The 22,190-nt window shown below is 44.0% G+C and overlaps 1 protein-coding gene across 11 annotated transcripts in view; it reads right to left on the bottom strand.

Moving 5' to 3' along the window:
* Positions 1-22,190, bottom strand: part of NRG2 (neuregulin 2) — a 179,208-nt gene that overhangs the window by 66,885 nt on the left and 90,133 nt on the right. For all 11 annotated transcript variants that reach the window (XM_039485544.1, XM_039485535.1, XM_039485534.1 and 8 more), the window contains one exon: positions 3,297-3,417. In XM_039485544.1, coding sequence (XP_039341478.1) covers positions 3,297-3,417 — 121 coding nt within the window. The remainder of the gene's footprint in view (positions 1-3,296; positions 3,418-22,190) is intronic.

Genomic DNA, 22,190 nt, shown 5'->3' on the forward strand with positions numbered 1-22,190 from the left:
ACACACACACACTTCAATCCCAGCACACTTTTAGCAGCCAAGAAGTTGAGACTCATTAGAGATGCAAACCAATGCATCATACCATCTGAAAACAAAACCTGCAGCTTTTAAAGGGTATCATCTCTCTAGTATTTATGTCTATTTCTAGTGGTTCGTGAGGCTTCGGCTGCTAAAATCATGATGAGATTCAAGTTAGGAAAAAAACTCCATGAGACAGCAATCACAATGTCCTAACTGTAAGATGTACTCTTTCATGACTAGGCTAGGACCGCTTTGGCAAGACCAGTCCAAATGCTTTCAGACCAGTAAAGCTTTCCTCTGCACTGCTCCTGCACCAGTGATGTGAAGGGGGGAGGGAGGGAATCTTGTTCCCCTCCTTCCAAATGGGATTTTCAGGGTGCCCAAACTGGCACCATTAAAGTCCAAACTGGGAACATGCCAGGAGCTAGAAGATCACCTCAGATGGGCATGTCATGGATGGAAGTTCATAAACAATAAAATGTGTTCAGTCATAACAGCTGCATATTGATTTTGAGCCAGATTCACAGCTGATGAAAACAGATATAGCGTCACTGAGATGAAACAAGCTATGCCAATTTACACCAGCTAAGGATCTGGCCTGTAAAGCTAAGCAAGCTGCGGGTGCAGAGAACTGTCTATTAAGTTTCAATATGTATTTCACTCCATATAAAAATAGAAATAGGCCCAATTTGCCAAATTCAGATCTGGATTCAAGCTTTCCCAAAGCAGGAGGGCATTCAAATCTAAGGTTTTGGCTCAGCTCATTGTTCAGATGTAGTTCCAAGCCACAACCCTTGGATCCAGCCACAGAGCTGAACTTTCTCAACGTTTGAGGGGTGTTTGGATCCAGACTTGTGGTTGGGGCCAATCTCTATATCCTGTGACAAGACAGAGACTATTGTTACACTTCATTTCCAAACCTGATCCAGAATAAGGTATGTGCTGCACAATAATCTTGTAAGGCATTTTATGGCTTCTCCCGCATTTCCTCCAGGGAATGCTAAGGCTAAAAGGGCCTGATATTATGAGGTGCTGAGCCCACACGATTCCAGCTGAAGTCAGTGGGAGCTGAAGCACTCCGTACCTCTGAAAATCAAGCCCATGATATAAAAGGGCTACTGGTACTTTGCTCACATGGAAAGATTTGAGCTCACTGGATCAAGTATCCATCCAAGCTTTTCACCGCAGGGTCATAAACAAGGGGAAAACAGGCTCTTTGGCTGAATATCAGCTCTTTGCTTGTGATCCCTGCCAAACAAAGGAGTGCCAAAGCATGCAAAATAGGGTAGAAATAAACACACACAAAACTTAACCAAACTTTGTTAACTTTCCAAAATAGTTTGTAGTTTAGTCAGTTCAAGTACTTACTTGAATCCAGACTTGTTGGCCTATCCCTGACTGAAACAGATCTGAGAAATTGCCATGTTTACTTCATGTTACAACGTAGCAGGGGCTGGATAGAAAGTCATGGAGATTTAGTCTTCTACAGAACTCGTGCACAGAGTTGATACAACATACTCAATAAAAGAGCAAACCTCTCACTCCCTGCCTTGCGGGTGGTCCCCAACTTTGAGACCACTTCAAAGGGTTACGGCAGTTTAATCTCCAAGGCCTTTTCTGTTCTAGACTGTGGACTGTCTTGGTTATTTCTGCGGTGCAGACTTCTGATGCTGGCCGTTAGACTGAGCCCCTCAACCCATGTTTCACATCGGCTGCCAATGTGAAGCCACGAGATGGTATTAGCTTTGGGTTACTGCTGGCATTGTCTAGGTTTGAAACAGTGATCTAGAGGTGAAAGACTCTCATGGCAGATTACCAATCCCCTAAACCATGCACTTTCTCTCCACCCCTTCAAGGAAGTTCCATGTCGATTGTTGACTTTCTATGGCTCCCTAAGCTTTTTGTAGGTCCTAATATAAAAAGGAACACAGTAAACACAACACTTGATTCCCTTTCACTGACGCCCAAGAAGCCCCTTTATAAACCAAGTTTGGTGTGGCGCTAGAGTTCTAAATGCCACATGGGAGACTCACTCACAAGCCTCATTCTTTAGCCTACCGGGCTGTGGGAGGGACGAGAAGGCCCCTAAGGGACAGGGGGAGGTGGGAGGGCTTTGAGTCACTCAGAGGGTGACCAGATGTCCCGATTTTGTAGGGACAGTCCCGATTTTTGGGTCTTTTTCTCACATAGGCACCTATTACCCCCCACCCCCGTCCCGATTTTTGACACTTGCTATCTGGTCAGCCTAGTCACTCATCAGGGTCCCCTCTGGTTGAGAAGTGAGAGTGAGATTTGCATGCTCCGAGGAAGGCCCCATCCATTCTTAACTGGGAGGACGGTGACTCTGACGCTGAACCTTGACCTAGGTTGGGGAGAGTTGCACAGGGAAATGCAGATCCCACTCTTCCCTGCAGCCGTGAGGGAAGGGGGAAGAGAGAAAACATCTTTTCAAACTTCCAGCATAAACATATCCTTAAAGGAAGTTTCAGTAGAAGTGACCTACGGTACTTGGGGATAAGTAGGGCCCTACCAAATTCACAGCCCTCTTTCTGGTCAAGTTCACAGCCATAGGATTTGAAAATTAGTCAATTTCACGTTTTCAAAGGTTTACACCTGAAATTTCACAGTGTTGTAACCCTGGGGGTCCCAACCCAAAGGGAGGTGGGGTCACGGGATTGCCACCCTCACTTTTGTGAACTTCCTGCAGCTGCAAGAGGTTCCCAGAGGTGGGTCTGATCTCCCTCCTTCGGCTGGGAGTGCCCCATCTGGGGGCTCCTAGCTGCTAGTCCCCGCTGAGCTGGGGAGGGACAGGACTTGCTCTTCCCCTGCACAGCTGCTTTCGGGGGAAAGAGGGGGGAATCAGACCTACTACTGGGTACCTCTCCCTTCTTCAGGAAGCTCTGCAGCTGTGAGGAGGAAGAGCTAGTCCCGTTCCTTCCCAGCCTGGGGACTAGCAGCTGGAGCCAGGGGAATGGTAGGAGCCCCTGGCTGGGGCATCCCAGCCCTGCCTCTCTCTCTTCCATCCAATAGCTAGATTTCACAGGGGAGGGCTTATTTTATGCTCTGTGACACGTTTTTCACAGCTGTGAATTTGGTAGGGCCCTAGGGATAAGGCAATGCCAACAAAAAACACCCTTTTGCTAAATCTGCGCAGCTTAACCAGCACGATCGCCAGGGAACCTTCCAAGAGACATCTCTCCTTCTGCAATTGCACAACCATCCCCGATTCCATTCTAGGCTACTTGTGTGTCAAAACACGCACGACCCTCACTCACTTGCAAGACAGCTGATTGATCCCCTCGATGTAGTAGCACACCCCGCCGTTGACGCAATAGGATTTGGCTGTTTCGTTGCATTTTCTGGCGTGTCCTGACCAGGAGGAGAGTGTGGTCGCTACTGCAGGAAAGACACAAGAGAATATACTGTTACTTCCTTTGCCTTGCAAGTCTGCTCCCTTAAGTGGGGTTCAGTTGATTTGGTTGCCTGAGCAGACGCCCCAGGAGCAACAATCCTCAAGCTGTGGCTTTAGACCAGGGGTCAGCAACTTTTCAGAAGTGCTGTGCCGAGTCTTCATTTATTCACTCTGATTTAAGGTTTCGCGTGCCAGTAATACATTTTAACGTTTTTAGAAGGTCTCTTTCTATAAGTTTATAATATATAACTAAACTATTGTTGTATGTAAAGTAAATAAGGTTTTTAAAATGTTTAAAAAACTTCATTTAAAATTAAATTAAAATGCAGAGCCCCCGGACCGATGGCCAGGACCCGGGCAGTGTGAGTGCCACTGAAAATTGACACGCGTGCCATAGGTTGCCTACCCCTGCTTTAGACCTACATGCAGCTCTCGTGGAGTCTGTGGGGTTTGAGTGACACTCTTCATGCTCCAATCACAGCATTACGCCTTGCATACAAAGTGTGAGGGGGTGGAGTGAGAGTTCTGTGCAAACATCCCTTCCAGCAGCCAGGAACCAGAGATGAGGAGTAAGAAAAAAAATCGTTTCCTCACTCCTCATCAACCCAGGAGGGCAAATGAGATTAAAAAGTGCACACCCACCCTCATGCCCAATCTTTCACCCTCATCACCAGAGAGGAGGTCACAGACGAAGAACAGAGGGAGAATGTGTTGCATTGCGTTGCAGAGTCACAAAGTAGCTGTGATATGATGCTGATGCCGAGTGGCTGTACGTGCACTGGATCAGTATCCAATCACTATGCAGTCTGTGGGATGACACAGACATTATTTGGTGGCTTTCTGTGATTCCATAAAAAAGTAGTTCTCCATGGCCTAGAAACTGATTTCCACCATTTGTTCCCAGAAAAGGGACAGCACAGTGGCAGTACAAGCCCATAAATCTACCTGAACTCTGCCCTAGAGGGGCGGCCTCTATTGATGGAACGATAATCAGTATTCATGGTCATGCAGCTTTGGCTTCTCTAATGAGACTACCAAAAAAGGTAGTGTTGATGCTTTCTGAGTTGGGGATACTTCTCCCAGCTGGGAATTCCCATATGGAAAAGTCCTCTAAAATTAAAGAAAGTTGAAAGCAACAGCGTTCTACAGCAATTTAGTGAGATTCTCTCAGAAATTACTGCAAAACCCTACAGAATGTAGTAGAGAATATGGTATTTCTTGTTGCCTTTTTAACTGTCCTATTCTACAGAAGGAATCAAATTGTCTGTTGATTTCTAGAGATAGTGAAAAAACTCACAGAACGGTTATTGTCTGTTACATTTTATAGCACTTTCCATAAGGGCTGAACTGGAACCTCCAACTCTTTTCCAACAGGTCACCAAGCAGCTATCAGGTGATAACTAATCCCATGGGCTGTAGTGAAGTCAGTGACCCATGTAGTAGAAAGAGAGCCTGAAGCATGGGCCTGGGGCCTGAGGCCTGAACCTAAGTCAGCAAAGGTTAAGCTGTGAGCAACAGTCAGGCCCTGTCAAAAGCAGCTGCTTGCCTGCAAGTCAGTGTCCGGTACACAAACTCAGCAATGGTATTGCTAGCTTTGCTAAAACACACTGAATATGTAAACACATTCCAGCAGGCCAGCACAAGAACACCCCAACCTAGCACACAATAAAATGGTTTGACAAGAGAGATGAATAGTGATATTTTGTCTGAAACATCAGCAATAAAAGTACAAAGACAGGTGGTGAATAGGAACGTTGTCTGAAACATCAGGAGGAAAGAACAAGGGGAAGTAACAAACATGTCATGAAACACACAAGCTGATACACAAATTGTTTAATCCCAGACTGTTTGTCTCAGTCTATAAATGTTGGGCTATCTTACTTTAAGCTTTCGTCTGGCCTACGGGACAGTGGAAAATCCCACCACTGACTGAGTTGTCCATTGTCATGGGCATACATGTGTTAGTGTGACCTGTAACCATTGAGCTGGGGCATTAGCAGGAGCGCCGGCAGCCTTTTTGGCGCCCTAGGCAGCGGAAGGTCCCGCCCCCGAAATGGCACCCCTGGAGACGGCGGAAGGTCCCGCCCCCGAAATACCGACGACTGTGGCGACCGAACATCCAGCCGCCACAGTCGCCGCCCCCCAAATGTTAGTGCCCTAGGTGACCACCTAGGTCGCCTAATGGGTTGCGCCAGCCCTGGGCATTAGCAATAAACCTGGCCAGGTGCCTTCACTATTAAACTAAGTTCTGTGACCTTATTGGTCAGTTGACTGGCGCCTGCTGTACGGGCTATCTAGCCAGAGCTGGTGCACATGCAGAAAGAACACACGCATGGAGCCAAACATCTGACAACAACCCGGTGGCAAAAGACCTCATATTCCTACTTCCTGACTTCACCCCCAGGGGATATGAGGTGAACCAACACAACAGCTACAAGTAACAGCGGACTCCCAAAATCCTGTCATTTTGGTGATCCCCTCAAATAAGTGGGATGTTTTCACAAATGTAATCCTAGCACGAGAACAACTGACATGGTTTGTTCTGCAACTCTTACTTCTACAAGGACCCCTGCTGGTGGATCCGGCTTTGTATGGAGTCTCTCTCTCTCTCTGTGCTCATTAAGCTGATCAGATCCACTGCCTCAGCCACCTGTGACCCAGACTGTTACCCTCACATTTTACTTTCTCAATTATATATAATGAAGTGGTGCATTTTGACACCCATTGTTTGCTATTTGCTTAGGCAACACAAATCATTTCATTGTCAGCTGTGCCACGGCACTGCTTGGGCTATGCTCTCAGCAATGCTATTTCTACACTGCACATCTCATAAGGGCTGCTTTTCGAGTTGGCTTTCTTCAACTTTTTCTTACCAATAACCTGTATGTTTTCCAGCAGACAGCTCCATGCATCCCAAAGGTGGTTGTGTGTGTGTGTGTTGGTTTTTTGTTTGTTTGGTTGGTTTTTGTTTGTTTCTATACAGAGGAATCACTTCACCAAGCAGAGAAATGCAGTCAACTCTAGGGTGCAACATAGCAGCTCTTTAACCGCATATAGTGGAAGCAAGCAGTTTAGAATGGAGAGCAACGAGCATATAAATTAAACAAGGAATGGTTCTAAGGGAGGCAGAATGTTATTCGGCTATGACTCTGGGGTTAACCCTGCTCTTGAAAAAAATGCCATGGGATCTTTAGTGACTATGACAGATTTTCCAAGCTGCTTTGGGGGATTTGATGCCCCATTCCCATTAAAATCAATGAGAATTGTGTGTCCAAATCACTTTGGAATTTTTAAAGTCACCACTGTACATTTTATGTCACATCTAGGAGAGGGCTCCTGTGGCAGCACAGCACCCCTAGCCAAAGAAGGGACATTGGTTCAGTTCTGACGCAGAAGAAAGATTTCCATCTACCGAGTCACAAATGGAAAAGCTCAGACATCTCCTTTCAAACTAAAACTAGAGCAGCTGAGTCAGGTCTGAGCAGCCTTCTCCCAAAACCTTAGTACAAACCTACAGTGCAAAGGCAGAACAAGGCCATCAGTCTGCACAACCAAGTCATTTGTCAATTATTAGCAAGCAGCTCCATGGCACTCTTTTGGCAAAGTCAGACATCATAAATCATACAGGGAAACTATATGCTCTGGAGTACGCGTTCCATAGTAAACAAAGAGGGTGAAGAACAGAGAGAGGAAAATAATAATGGAGCACAGAATCCATAGCCACCTACAGTAGAAAGCACATATATCACTCAATATAAAAAGGCAGAGTTTATATATATATATATATATATATATATAGCATTAAGGAAGGGTCAAAAGATATGGAAAATTCAGATAGTGCCCTTAGAATAGGGCACAACATGGACTCTAACATGGATTCTATGTGATTTTAATCTGATTTTAAATATACACTGTTCTTTAAACAAAATGAAACAGAAATAAAATACTGGTATATCTTTTATGATTGGTTAAAAGTTGCGTATTGTGAAACTAAGAAGCAGATCTTTTAGTAGAGCTATTCCTGTCTTAAAAATGCATGATTAGGTAGTTTTTCTAACACTGCCTTGTTATTTTTTTAAAAATCATGTTTTATGTTTGCATTATGCTAAAGAGCCCAATAAAACTGATATACACCCCGTGCTATTCACTGGCATCACTTCATCTATCTCCGAAATGCAGCCACTGCTGGAGTAAAATGTAGCATCTGTTCAGCAGCACACACCACAGTACAGAACAATTAACTGAGTTGTCAGTGTGAGGAATAACTTAGCCAACTGAAAATGTAGGGGGGATTTCGGTTGGTAGGATATCTCCTCCTTAAACGAGGATCGCATTTCTGTCACATTCTGGCCTGGCAGGATAATTCAGAGATTTACAAGCAAATACATTTGTATTTATATCTCCAGCCATCTTGGGCCATTTGATGAGTGATTATGTAAAACTATTGAAGTCAAAGGCAGTTTTGCCACTAATATCAGCAACAGCTGAAACACGTCTCAAGTGCAGAAATTAGATTATTTGTAGCCATGAATGTTTCCCCATTACATTCCTTTTCTAACTCTGTTCTGAACACCTCACAATTACACCAGATGATCCAGAATGGAAATTTCAGAACCATTCCACTGCAATGGACCATACAGCACAATACAACTTTCAGGCCTGATCCCCCAGGTGCGGAGCACCCCTAACTCCCATTGATTCACTTCACAGGATAAAGCCCTTATTTGGTACCCAGTACAACCCTCTTTATCCAAAATGCTTTGTGAGACATCAAAAATATTCAGAATACTGGAAGTCTGAATAATGGAGGGAACAATTTATGGCAGTAGTGGCTGCAATTCAGGTGGTAGGATGCTTCACTTAAAATAAGGGGATAGGAGAAGGTTTACACAGCAGCACCATTCACATATGAGCTGCGTCCCAAAATGCTCCATGGAGTCGTGATGTCAATTACGGAAAAAAGTGGTGAAATGAAAGATGAAGAATCAATACAAGTGAACGCCTTCGCCAGCAGGCAGGTGAGATCTGAACGCACGCATGCCGAATGGACACAAAGCTCCACTTCGAGCCGACTGACAGCAGTAATGTATCTGATTCAAAGCAACGCAGGCAGCACCCTCCCCATCTGCCCCAAGAAACCTCCATTTAGATACAAAGCCAGCAATGAAAGGAGAGGGAAATGAAGAGGTGGCAGGGCAGCAGGGAGGAAGGATGTATTTTCAAATGAGATTTGGAAAGAGCTAGAGACCAGCATTTACCAGTGCTATTATTTGCCCCGTCAATAAGAACAACATCAATTATACATATTCAGGGTTTAATTTAAAAAAACTAACATTATGTAGCAAACAGAACGTTGTTGCTGGAGCTGGTTGGGAAATTTTCAATTAAATAATTAGAATGACAAATGGTTACAAAGAAAAAAACCTTGAAATGGAAACACAAAAAACATTTTAATTCACCTGGGTTTTGGTTCATGAATTTTTTTGAGATTTCAGCTTTTCATCCCAATTGGGGATGGTAAACTCTCAAAAGCATTTGTGGGCTGGGAAACCATTTCCTGCCCAGCTCAAATTGTGGTATTTTGGACATATATGAACAGAGCTCTATTTATTGAATTATCTAGGAATCCAAATACACTACATTCAGGAGTAGCAGAAGAGAATAATCAAAAATTGTCTGTGTTCTAAAGTAAGAATACTGACTAGAAAGGAGTGATTTTTAATGGGGGAGGGGGGGTAATAGTAAATTAGCCCAAAAATATGCACTTTGGGGGGCACTGAAACTATTTGCAAATTTGGATCAAACTTGACAAATAGTTTTGGTTATAAAAAAAAAAGAAAAAAATATCAAAATGTCCCATTTTGAAAATATTAAAATGAACCATTTCAAAAATGTCATTCTGAAACATTTGAGACTGAAATGTCAATTCAAATCAACATTCAAAATATTTCATTTTGACCCTTTTTTTCCTTCAATTTTTTATTTCCTCGAGGAGAAAGAAATCAGTTTTGGTTAGATACAGATCAATTATTTTTTCAGAATTTTTGGTTTGGCCCCCGAATTGAAAAATCAATTGTTTGCTTGCTTTCATATTGACTTAAGCATGGTACTACCAGCTTCCCCTTGCACAAACTACATGCTTGAAAAAGTAGCTAACAATTCTGCAGGAAAAAGAATGGTTGCTTAACCTACAGTAACTGATTATTTGAGATGTTCAAATACCTCACACTCTCTGCACAGGAATTTGCCAGAGAAAAAGCTTCCAATGTCCCCTAGGGGGTCACACATGCGCTCTGCGTGCTCTCAAGCTTCTCCTCCTGAAAGCATAAAGGGTGGGGCAACCCCAACCGCCAGCCACATCCTTTACCACCCAAAGCCTCAGTGATAAGACTTCGAGCTGTGGGGATAGAGGGTGGGTCATGGGATCCAATGCTCAAGGATCACAGTTACTGTAAGTCAAGTAACTGCTCTTTCTTCTACGAGTTCAGGTCCACGTGGATTCCGCTCATGGTGATTGGCAAGCCGTTCAACTCTTTGGAGGAGGGAGATACGGAGTTTCTCTGAACAAAGGTTGAAGGACTGGCTCTTCCAACTTGAGCATTAACTCTTGAGGAAGCCTCCAATGAATGCAAGCCTAGTAAATGCATGAACTGGTAACCATGTAGCTGCCCTATGTGTTTCCATCGGCGGAGCCCTACTGCAGCATGCCGTTGAAGGAAAATGAGCCAAGATGTTCAAAAGAAGTTTCAGTTTACTGACCTCATAGTCAGTTCTAATACAGCTCACAACAGTTCTAATACACCCTCTCTCGACAGTCTTTCAGTCAAGAGAGGGCTGCCAATAGTTCTGCTACCATAGCCTACAAACAACCTAAGGGTCTTCCTAAATGGTCTCATTGTATTTAGGTAGTATAAGAGGGCTTTTCTCCTCCAGAATCAAAACTTCATACTCTGCATGTCAGATGCATGAGGTCTAGGAAAGAAAAACAGCAATTGAATATACAGGTTAATATGAAAGTCCGACACCACCTTTGGTATGAATTTAGGGTGAGGTCTAAATTTGACTCTATCAGTATGAAAAACAGTGTACCAGGGTGGGAGTGGGAGGAGGTGATGAGAGCTTGGATTTTGCTAACTGCGGGCAGAAGTAATAGCCTCTAAAAAGCAACTTTCATAGGCAAGTGTTGACTAGAAAAAAGTGATAATGGTTCAAAAGCCGGTTCCATTAGAGACGAAAGCACTGAATTCAAGTCTCATCAGGGAGGTATATTTCTAGCTGGGGGAAACATGAGATTCAGACCTTTTAGGAATCTGACAACTGTTAGATGAGAAAGGGCAGACAAACCTGTAATTGGTGGGTGACAAGCCAAAAATGCTAAATGTATATTAATGGAACTTAAAGACAAACTAAACTGTTTTAAATAAAAAGTAACCCAGAATGAGTGGAATAGAAGAACAGGTAGGAACACATCCTCTTGTCTTCACACCAGCTGAAAATCTCTTTCATTTTGCCATGTATGTTTTTTCTAGTAGAAAGTTTACTATTCGGCAAAAAGACTGTTTGTACCTACAATGAATGTTCCTTATACCTGGCTATTAACCAAAAACCTTCCACACTGTCAAGTCCAAAGAACATAACAATGGCCGTACCAGGGTCCATCTAGCCCAGTATCTGTCTACCGACAGTGGCCAATGCCAGGTGCCCCAGAGGGAGTGAACCTAACAGGCAATGATCAAGTGATCTGTCTCCTGCCATCCATCTCCATCCTCTGACAAACAGAGGCTAGGGACACCATTCCTTACCCATCCTGGCTAATAGCCATTTATGGACTTAACCACCATGAATTTATCCAGTTCTCTTTTAAACACTGTTATAGTCCTAGCCTTCACAACCTCCTCAGGTAAGGAGTTCCACAAGTTGACTGCGCTGCATGAAGAAGAACTTCCTTTTATTTGTTTTAAACCTGCTGCCTATTAATTTCATTTGATGACCCCTAGAGAACTGGAAGGGGCCTCAAAAGGTCATTGAGTCCAGCCCCCTGCCTTCACTAGCAGGACCAAGTACTGATTTTTGCCCCAGATCCCTAAGTGGCCCCCTCAAGGATTGAACTCACAACGCTGCGTTTAGCAGGCCAATGCTCAAACCACTGAGCTATCCCTCCCCTCTTAAAGATGCAGGGTCCAGATGAAGCACAGACACTGGCCTGCCCTGGTAGATGAAGTGCTACAATATTGATGTGATACTAAATGCACCATTTCCACTGCATTATGGCTTCTTGATAAAGAGGGTCTGATCTTGCCTGCCCTTCTTTGTTTAATATTAGACAATCACTGTGCAATTGCCCACAGCACTTGAACTGACAGACCCTGTAGTAGTGGAAGGGAAGACCTGAATGCTAAGCAAATCACTCTTCGCTCCAGTACATTTATATGATTTATAGAACAAACACTGTGCATTTGAAATTGATCTAGATGAGCACCCCACCCTTATTGGGTAAATCGGTGATGGGAATTTTGGCAGGATTTAGAGTCTGAAATAGAGTTCCCAGGCCATATTGCTTGTGTTCAAGGACTCTATGGACTGGCTGTGCTATCTTTATTCTTATCACTATAGGATAGACACTCGGCCAAAACACCCATTTGATCCAGGACGGCAGAGATCTCATTCTGAGCCTGTAGAAAGTGGTTACATAAGTACAAGAGGCCATGTTGCCTAATAGTTTTAGGGAGAGTCTTACATGGTTCTGAGGATGAGATCTGAAATTAACTGGCAGATTCTTGGAAATATGTCTGGAATGGTGTGAAATTCTATAATATAACCCTCCTGGATGACCTGGAGAACCCACTGGTCCATGGTTATTCCAGCTCAATCCTTTAAAAAAAGAGGGGGGAGGGGGAATAAATTCAAGTAGATTGTATATGTATCCTCAACCATAGCATCAAAAGTGCTTCTTTTGAGGATGAGCAGATGGTGCCAAGATATTAGATGGATCAAACAATTTCCTCTTCTGGAATCTTGATCTCTGTCTTCCTTGATCAAAAGGTCTCTGATGGAAGAAACAGGTCAAAGTGGCAGGTTGAGAACTCTGTTTGGTAGAAGCTGGAGGTCTATACTGCTTTCTTCTGAAGGACAGAGTGTAGAGACCAAGCAACCTTAACGTGGCTCTGAGGTCTGGTCTACACTGGGGGGTGGGAGGAGTCTATGTAAGATACGCAACTTCAGCTATGGGAATAGGCGTAGATGAAGTCGATGTATATTATTTCGACTTATCTCCCGTCCTCACGGCGCGGGGTCGATGGCCACAGCTCCCCTGGTGACTCCGCTTCCGCTGCTCGCCCTGGTGGAGTTCCGGAGTCGACGGGCACATGTTTGGGGATCGATATATCACATCTAGACGAGACACAATACATCGATCCCTGATAGATCGATTGCTACCCACCGATCCGGCGGATAATCTGGATGTACCCTTAGTCCTTTAGAGAATGCAATGTGTCATCCGTCTTAGCACTAAAAAGATCTTGATCATTGAAAGGGAGGTCCAGAGGTATGCCCCGGTACGGCATACCGGCAAGAGTTGGTGCGCTGTACCAGGGAGGATAGGCTTCCCTGGGTGGCAATTTAAAGGGCCCGGGGCTCCTGCCGCAGCTACTGTCCCATGTCCTTTAAATTGCCACCAGAACCCTGAGGTAGCGGTGGCATGGCTCCGGTGGTCAGGGATTTGGAGCTGGGCTCCAGCTCCGCTCCAGCTCCAGGCAAAAACCTGCAGCTCCACTGCTCCATGCTCCAGCTCCGGGCTCCACTCCAAAGCCCTGCCGGTGGCTATTTAAAGGGTCTGGGGATGCGGCAGCCGCTACCACCCCAGCCCTTAAAATAGCCGCCGGAGCCCCACTGCCACTACCCCAGGGCTCAGGGGACAATTTAAAGGGCCTGGGGTGGTAGCAGCAGTTGGAGCACTGGGCCCTTTAAATCACTGCCCAAGCCCCCGGCTGCCACTGCCACCCCAGGGCTCCGGCAGCGGGTCTCAGGTGGCGATTTAAAGGTCCTGGGGCTACCACTGCCACTACCCTCCGGGGTCCTTTAATTCACCACCTGAGCCCCACTGCTGGAGCCCTGGGGTAGCAGTGGTGGGGCTCCGGCAGTGATTTAAAGAGCCAGGGGTCCTGGCTGCTGCTACTGCAGCAGAGCCCTGGGGCCTTTAAAGCTCCACCAGAGGCTGGGGCCCCGGGGTGGCAGCAGCAGCCGCCAGGAGCCCCCTCTGATGGTAATTTAAAGTGCCCGGGGCTCCATTGCGGTAATGGCAGCTGGAGCCCCTGGCCCTTTATATCACCCCTGGGGCTCCCAGCCGCCTCTGCAACTAGTAGCTCCGAGGGTGATTTAAAGGGCCTGGGGCTTCCAGCTGCTGCTACCACAGCCCCAGCCCCTTTAAATCCTGATTTAAAGTGCCTGGGGATTTAAAGGCCCCGCCCTTCCGGTAGAGGCCCCGCCCCTTCCGGTGGAGGCCCCGCCCCTCCTAAGGACTCTGGAGTACCGGTAAGTCCTTTAAGTTACTTTCACCCCGGGGAGGTCCCACTGGTATAGTCTGGCCTTCCCTAGGCAGGCCCAATACTGAAAGCCAACAGTCTCTTCTCATGACAACAGATCCAGTTGCCATAGATCACATCCACTGAGTCCAAAGCTACTTGCAGAGATTTTTTGCAAACAACATTCCTTCAGAGTAGATTAGGGTGACCAGATGTCCCGATTTTATAGGGACAGTCCCGATTTTTGGGTCTTTTTCTTAAATAGGCTTCTATTACCCCCCACCCTCTGTCCCAATTTTTCACATTTGCTGTCTGGTCATCCTAGAGCAGATGGAAGTAAATTCTTCTAACGCTGAGGGGAGTTTATCATAAAAGTCTGTGATTCTGCCCCATTGCATGTAGTTATACATAGCCAGCATTGGCTGATACAGTAATTCTAGACACTGACCTGAAAGGCATTGAATAAATCTTGTCCCCAAATGACCTTAGCTTGCAGAGGCAAGGCCCTTTCAGATCTGAAAGATCTCTTTGAACCCCTAAAACTCTGGGTGATTTCCCTAATCTGTGGTGCATTCGAGGAACAGAGGTTGTTCCCTGTTCTTTCAGAATCTCTTCGAAGTTGCTCTCGTGGATTTTTCCATAAGGAAAATCTTGAGGACACTCTGGACTCCAGTGTGCGTTTCTCAAATGCCTAAAAAACTCACACATAGACATTATGTGTCTCTCCCTGAATATTTACCCTTCTGTTCGACAAATGAGATTTAAAACCCATTGAGCATGACCAAGACATAACAGCCCCAAAAGTCCTCCAACACTACCACCTACCTTTTTTTTCTTCTTGCCAGCAGGCCGTAAAATAAAAAAATCTAGTGAAGTGAAAGCTAGCTATCCATCCTACATTATACTATCTAACTAAGAGGGACACAGAGAAGTTCCAACACACTGTTGGAACTGGCTGGTGGTTGGAGTCTCCCTGCTCTTAAGAAGGGGTACGCAAGAGCATGCTGGTCACATGTGCAACCCCTAGGGGACGCTGCTAAAGAAAAACTTTCCACACTGCAGCACAGAGGGTGTGAGCACACCCATGAGTGGGATCCACATGCACAGGAACTTGAGAAAGAATGTTACAGCTCCTACATCAGATGTGATTTAACCCTATGACCACTGATTTTTAGCATGCTGCTAACCAAATTAATGCTTAGGAGGTCATAGAGATACTATACCTGTAGTCTCCAAAGGGTTAATTAATGCAGTTTGGACTATATATTGCATTTTATTTTTTATGAACCACAGCTACTGTTTATTAGAGCAAGAGAACCGTGCCAGTTAAGACCTGCTTTTCACCACTTTTTTTTGTTTTAAATAACATTGAATGCTGGGTTCATAGAGTACAGACACTTCACTCTCTCAATATTTAGACATTAGGTTTGACGGATGAATTCAGCTGGTTTGAGAGTGTATACAAATCACTTGCTCTGTATATGCCTAATGTACTTACTGATAAAACACAGAATCTGAGGTTCCTTTCAAACTAGTTTGCCCAACCCTCCATCAGAGATGAAGTACAGTGAGGTCTCTGGGCCAAATTATCCTCTTACACTGGTGTAATTCTGGATTAACTCATTGATGTCCATGAAGTGACAACGAATTTATACTGATGTAGCAGAGCATGGGTTTCTATGCTGATATTTACCATCTTCTCAGTCTAAGGCTGTCTTATAACTGGCACTGCAATACCGTCAAAAGGGTATCGCTTTAACGTCTGAACTGATCCTTAACATTGGGGTTTTGCTATTTGAAGTATTGTGAATGTTTCTGATCCTCTTAAATCAAACCATGCGAGTCAGAGCAGACTGCACTAGGCTGACAGTTGATGGGGACAATTTCCGATTATGGAAGTATTCTGTGCCTGCATTTTTATTGATCCGGGTATATCCCAACATTTAGAACGTCAGTAAAATGTTGCTCACTGAAATGACATCTTGTTTGCAAAAGGGTCTTGAGGGCACAACAGAGGGACAGCCAGGTTTATTTAAATACGCACCTGTGCAACACAGGCTACGCCTGCCCAATGAGCTAGGGCCCTGCTGCTGCTGCCCTTGCACACATACTCGTGGAAGCTCAATGACAGCTAGCACGAGTATAAATAGTAGTGAAGGTGCAGTAGCACAGGCAGTGGCACCAGAGGCACAGCTGAGCCATGCTGCATACGCACCATGGTTTTCAGGTGCATTTGTATTTGGCCCGGCTCAGCCCTGTGTCCGCTACCCCTGTCACTATGGATATGCTTCTATTTATAGCCATGCTCGCTCCATGCAAGCTAGCACCTGTATGTGTACACAAGCAGGGGAACCATGGCCCTGGATCATAGTGTAGGCACAGGCGTCCACAACAGAACGCAGGACACTTCACTTGAAACAACAGATAATGCGGAACAGTCATAACTTCAGTCCATTTTATGCCGTTAAGGCTTCTTAAGAGAAGGGATTGTAAATGTTTCTTAACCCATATAACCTGGTTGCCTGTTTCAATGAAATAGCCTGTTTCAATGGCTGGCAGCTGCAATGTTTTGTATTTTTGTCAAGCTTCAAGAAGAACCTCTCAAGTGATCTCTTGAAGCTCACAAGATTGTCCGATTTTCTCCTCTGCCATCCGGGCCCCAAAAAGCACCTGCCAGCATCACAGCATCCATCTTCTTGAATCCCTATAATACCACTAACAACTTTACACTTCTATAGATGCTTTCCTCCTAGGGGTGTCAACCCTCCCGGTTTGGCTGGGAGTCTCCTGGAATTGGACTCGATCTCCCAGAGGCTACTGAAGCTGATCTGGGAGATTTTAGGCCACTAGAAGTCCAGTGGTGTAGCAGGGCTAAGGCAGGCTCCCTACCTGCCCTGACGCCACGCGGCTCCCAGAAGCAGCCAGCATGTCCCTGCGGCTGCTAGGCGGAGGCATGGCCAGGGGGTCTCTGCACAATTCCCCCGCGCCTAGCGCCGACTCCACAGCTCCCATTGGCTGGGAATGGGGAATCACTGCCAATGGGAGTTGTGGGGGTGGTGCCTGGAGGTGGGGACAATGTGCAGTGGTGCCTGGCCACCCCTGAGCCTAGGGGCCACTGCTGGACATGCCGCCACTTCTGGGAGCCACCCAAGGTAAGCGTCACCTGGCTAGAGCCTGCACGCCAAACCTCCCACACCCAAACTCCTTCCCGGAGCCTGTACCCCTCACCCACTCCTGCAGCCCAACACCCTTCCCCAGGCTCAGCCCGGATCCCCCTCCTGCACCCAAACTCCCTCCCACACCTTCTCCTGCACCCAAACCCCCTGCCCCAGCCCTGAGCCCCCTCCTGCACCCAAACTCCATTCTTCACCCCAAATCCCTGCCCCAGTCCCCTCCTGCAACCAAACTCCCTTCCAGAGCCAACACCCAAACCTCCTCCCACACCCCAACAACCTGCCCCAGCCCTGAGCCCCCTCCCACATTCCAAACCCCTCAGCTCCACCCCCCAGCCCAGAACCCAACCTCCCCACATCCCAACCCCCTTACCCAGCCCAGTGAAAGTGAGTGAGGATGGGAGAGAGTGAGCAACCGAGGGAGGGGGGCTGGAGAGAGAAGGGGCAAGGCCTCAGAAAAGGGGTGTAGCCTTGGGGAAGGGGCGGGCCATGGGTGTTTGGGTTTGTGCAATTAGACCAGGGTTGGCAACCTATGGCACGCGAGCTGATTTTCAGTGGCACTCACACTGCCTGGGTCCTGGCCACTGGTCCGGAGAGCTCTGCATTTTATTTCATTTTAAATGAAGCTTCTTAAACATTTAAAAAACTTATTTACTTTACATACAACAATAGTTTAGTTATATATTATAGACTTATAGAAAGAGACCTTCTAAGAACGTTAAAATGTATTACTGGCATGCGAAACCTTAAATTAGAGTGAATGAATGAAGACTCGGTACACCACTTCGGAAAGGCTGCCGACCCCTGGATTAGACAGGGACAACCCTATTTCCTCCAGCCACCTTAAAGTGCATTATTAGATGATGAAACTGAAGTCCAGAGAGGGTCACAACAGTCCAATGGCAGAGCTGGAAATAGAACCCAGCTCTCCTGACTCCCAGTCAGAATTGATTTAAAAAAAAATTTCTAAGATAACAAAAAAATCATTTTTATATTTAAATTGGATTTTTAAATTTCAATTCAATAGATTTTCTTTTTAAAAACTAACCTATTCACATTTTAAATAACCCATAATAAGGCCTAAATTTACTATAATCTATTAAATTAAATTAAATAATAATATTCAAACTGTATGTGTTTGTTGCCAATATTCTAAAGAAAGTCTGTGAACTGAATTAGCAGAAGTCACTGGTGAAGCCACCGGCACCAGACTTTGCTGAAGCGCTAAACCCAGCTTTTGACAGCAGTAGCCTCTTGTCCAGGTGCAGAGAGAATATTTTCTCCATTTCAGTTTATTCAACTAGTTCGGTTCAATTATTAGTTCATTTAAAATTGAAAAACCAATTGGGAGTTGAAAAAGAAGGAAAGCTTGTTTTCCTCTTCCGGTCTATGAATAAAAACGAGGTGTGAGAGGATGAGATCTACTAGTTCTAAAATCTTGATGGACACGGTGACCAGAAACCATCAGTTCAGTTCACTAACTACAGAGAATACTTCCTTTGTTTAATAAAAACTGTTTTAAATGCAAAATGTTTTAATAAACTTTTTTATGTATCCAGCACAGCTGTTAGTTTTATTTAGCTAACAAATTTTAAAATGCTGTTTGTAAATTTTTAATTAAATTCCAATTTCCAACACAGTTTGACACAAATCATCATTGACTATTTTCAACATAATACAAAAAGTAAAAATTAAGAATCTGAATAAATGTAAGTTAAGTTATATAATTGCTTAAATAAATGTATTTAGGTATAATGTGTCCTTCTGGATAGCACAAAGTACCACCAAATTTAGTGTAACGGTTATATTTAGTTGCAAAACAACATGTTTTAATGGTTACCAGCCAATGAGAATAAAAAACTTTAGAAAAAGAAAAAATTATAAATACAAAATAAGATTAAATTTGATTATTCAAATCAAGGTTTTCTGCTTGGTGTTTTAAATTATCAAAATTTGATTTAAATCAATCCACCCTGCTGTTATAGTTCCCTGCTCTAGCCACTAGACAAACTGCCTTATATATCTCAAGGATAACTTTTCATTTTCTCACACACACCATTCCAGGTGTGACATTTTCCAGCCATTCATCTTTAATATACCTATTGGACCAATCATATTCTATCTATAGTTGCAACATAGCATCTTGGTGTCTGGGTCCGGTTGTGCCTAGGATTAAAAGCCCTAACTCCAGACACCCCTGAAATAAGCAATACAAAGGATGATGCATAAGGAAGCTCAGATACTTTTATGACTTTAAAGACAAGTGCAAAGTACTTCATTTTGGGAACAATTAAATGCCCAGCTACAAAATGGGAAATAACTGCCTAGGCAGTAGTACTGATGAAAAGGATAATTGTGGGTAGTTCTCTGTTACTGTGCAGCAGCAGACAAAAATGCTAACAGAATGTTAGAAACCATTAGAAAAGGGATAGATAATAAGACAGAAAATATCATGATGACACTATGTAAATCCATGGTACACCTACACTTTGAATACTGTGTGCCGCTTTGGTTGCCCCATCTCAAAAAAGATATATTAGAATTTGAAAAAGTACAGCACACCTCAACCAGTAGCCATGATCTCCCTCTGCTTTCTCAAGCATTGGGTCTAATTCACCTGCCAAGTCATAAAGCCGGATGCTTCCTTTGCATCAGCGTGAATTGCTGAACAAAGGGCAAAGTAGTGCAGTGCTTGGCTACAGCACCCCATATACTGCTCCCTACTGGTGAGCTGTGGCTTTACAACCACAAGTAAGCACGATATAAGCTCCCTGGAGTCCTCTGGGAGTTCTCACAGGTTTGAAAAGTGCAGGTAACAATCTACAAACCTTCCCCAAAACAATGAACAGCACCAACCTGAGGTAAGGATCATTTAGAGGTTCTAAGCTAAGCTGCCTTTTTTTTTTAATATATATAACATGGAGAGTTTATATATCATAATTTTACAAGAGTGAGGTAATTCTGATTTTACCTATTTCCACCTCACAAACACCTTCTCCACTTACCACACACTTTAAAACACACAGATGTGGCACTGGTCTTCAGTGACCACATAAGAAATTTCAGGTAGATTTGTTTCATTTTGGTGAGGTTTGATGGGGTTCACAGTAAAGCTTGTAATGGAAAAAGCCAATTACTGCCTTAATTATGGAGAGTTTCCTACCTCTCCATAATAAAGAAAAAACAGAGCCCAGCTTCAAATTAACAATGTGCCATCATTTCCAAAGTGGAGGTGACATTTACCAAAACAGGGAGACTTTCACACAGTTGCAAGCTTGGGTGGAAAAGAAAGAAGACAGACAGAATGAAAATTTACCTACCTAGCAGTTTTCTGATTTTCTTTTTCTTGTTGGAATACAGTGTGTAGGCCCATTTTCCCCAGTGGTTACACAGGGAAAACTCCCATAAAAGCTTTCTCCCTCTGCTTGATATTGCAGAGAATTCATAATATTCAGCTTTCAGTTAAACCAGTGTAAATCCAGAGTGACTCCAGTGAAGCACATCATTACTCTGGATTTATACTGGTGTAACTGACAGCAGATTCTGTTGGAGAAGCCTGTGTTTATGGTGCCATAATTTGCCACATCTTAACCTGATGTTGCTCATGCAGCATTTAGCATAAGCACAGAATTAAATTAGAAGCGGATGGACTCTAAGAGAATGAGCCCTTTTTAAAGACTAACTGCTTTTCTAATTAGGAAACCTAATATCCAGACATTGTTACCTGATATACTTGAAAACTTCAATACTATAAAATGCATGGACAGAACTAGATACATGTGGACTTTTATTTTCTTAAAACATTGGGGTGGGAAGGTGGAAAATTGCTTAAAGTTTTCTAGTAGGAAACCTTAACAATATGCCTACCGGTACACCAGAATGATAATTTCTGTGTGTACTGGTAGGTAGTTTAATAGCCAGAAGATGGATCCTTCCAAACAGAAAGAATCCACATTAAAATTGTAACCACTATAAACTCAGCCTTTCCCCAACCCAGCATTTCTTACCTTCTTTGTCATGTCACGTCTTAATTTACGGCGTTATCCCAAAAACTTCACTCCCGTTATCAATCCAACCCAACAGAGCTACTTGTGTTCGGATCACTCATGTGGGTAAATCATGCAAGATAAGGCCTTTAGACTATATGTTCTTCAGGGCAGAGACACTATCGTTTCTTTATCTGTCACGGGCCATGCACACATATAACATTATATTAATAATGACAACAGATACAGGATCCTGACTGCACTAACCAGAAGTATGGGATGCAGGATCTAGTCCTTAAATGACCCAATCCTACATATTAGTTCCACGGGCGAAGTGGTCCATGTTGCTACATCTGGTCACACAGTCAGGCGTTAGGTGAACAGCAAGGCATAGCAGATAGTCACTATTTCTTGGAAATGTACAAGTAGTATCACCTTGGTTTGTAATCTTCATGTAACTGTTTTTAACGTATCATTTACATATATAAATGACTTGCTGTTATGTTCTAGAAATAACACACTCAAAAGATTGGTAGGGAGAGAAGGTGATTTAAGGGCTGAAACTAAGTCCTGATCCTGCAAAATTAAGTGTGAGACTGGCTTTCCTCACAGCAGTATTCCCAATGAATCCAAAAAGATTATGGCCCCAGACCTGAAATCTTCTCCACAGAGGTACAGCAGTCTGCACTGTAAATTGCAGGACTTCCTCTTCTTATTCTATAGAAGTGGAAATTGTTTGCTCTATAGTTCTAAACATTGAAGCCAGCTTAGATGAGATCATTATGGGATATCCAGTGTATTGTTTGTGTTAGGTTAGTCAGGTGTCTTTGAAAAGGGAGAGAGACTCATTTATAGAAACAGCATTATACTCCTGAACGAGCTGACAGTATAATAAATATATCTGTCAGACATCAGGCTTTTATAGATTTGCTTGGTGGCTAGCTTTTGTAGTTCTATTTTTATTCCTTTTGTGAAAAACATAGAACATTAATCTAATAAAAATGAACGAAAAAAAATTCAGCCAAATGAAATATATCAGTAAATCTGCTCTTGCTCTCTAGAAATGTATGATAAAAAT

This window comes from Mauremys reevesii, linkage group 8, assembly GCF_016161935.1.
Source record: "Mauremys reevesii isolate NIE-2019 linkage group 8, ASM1616193v1, whole genome shotgun sequence".
NCBI classification, from domain to species: Eukaryota; Metazoa; Chordata; order Testudines; family Geoemydidae; genus Mauremys; species Mauremys reevesii.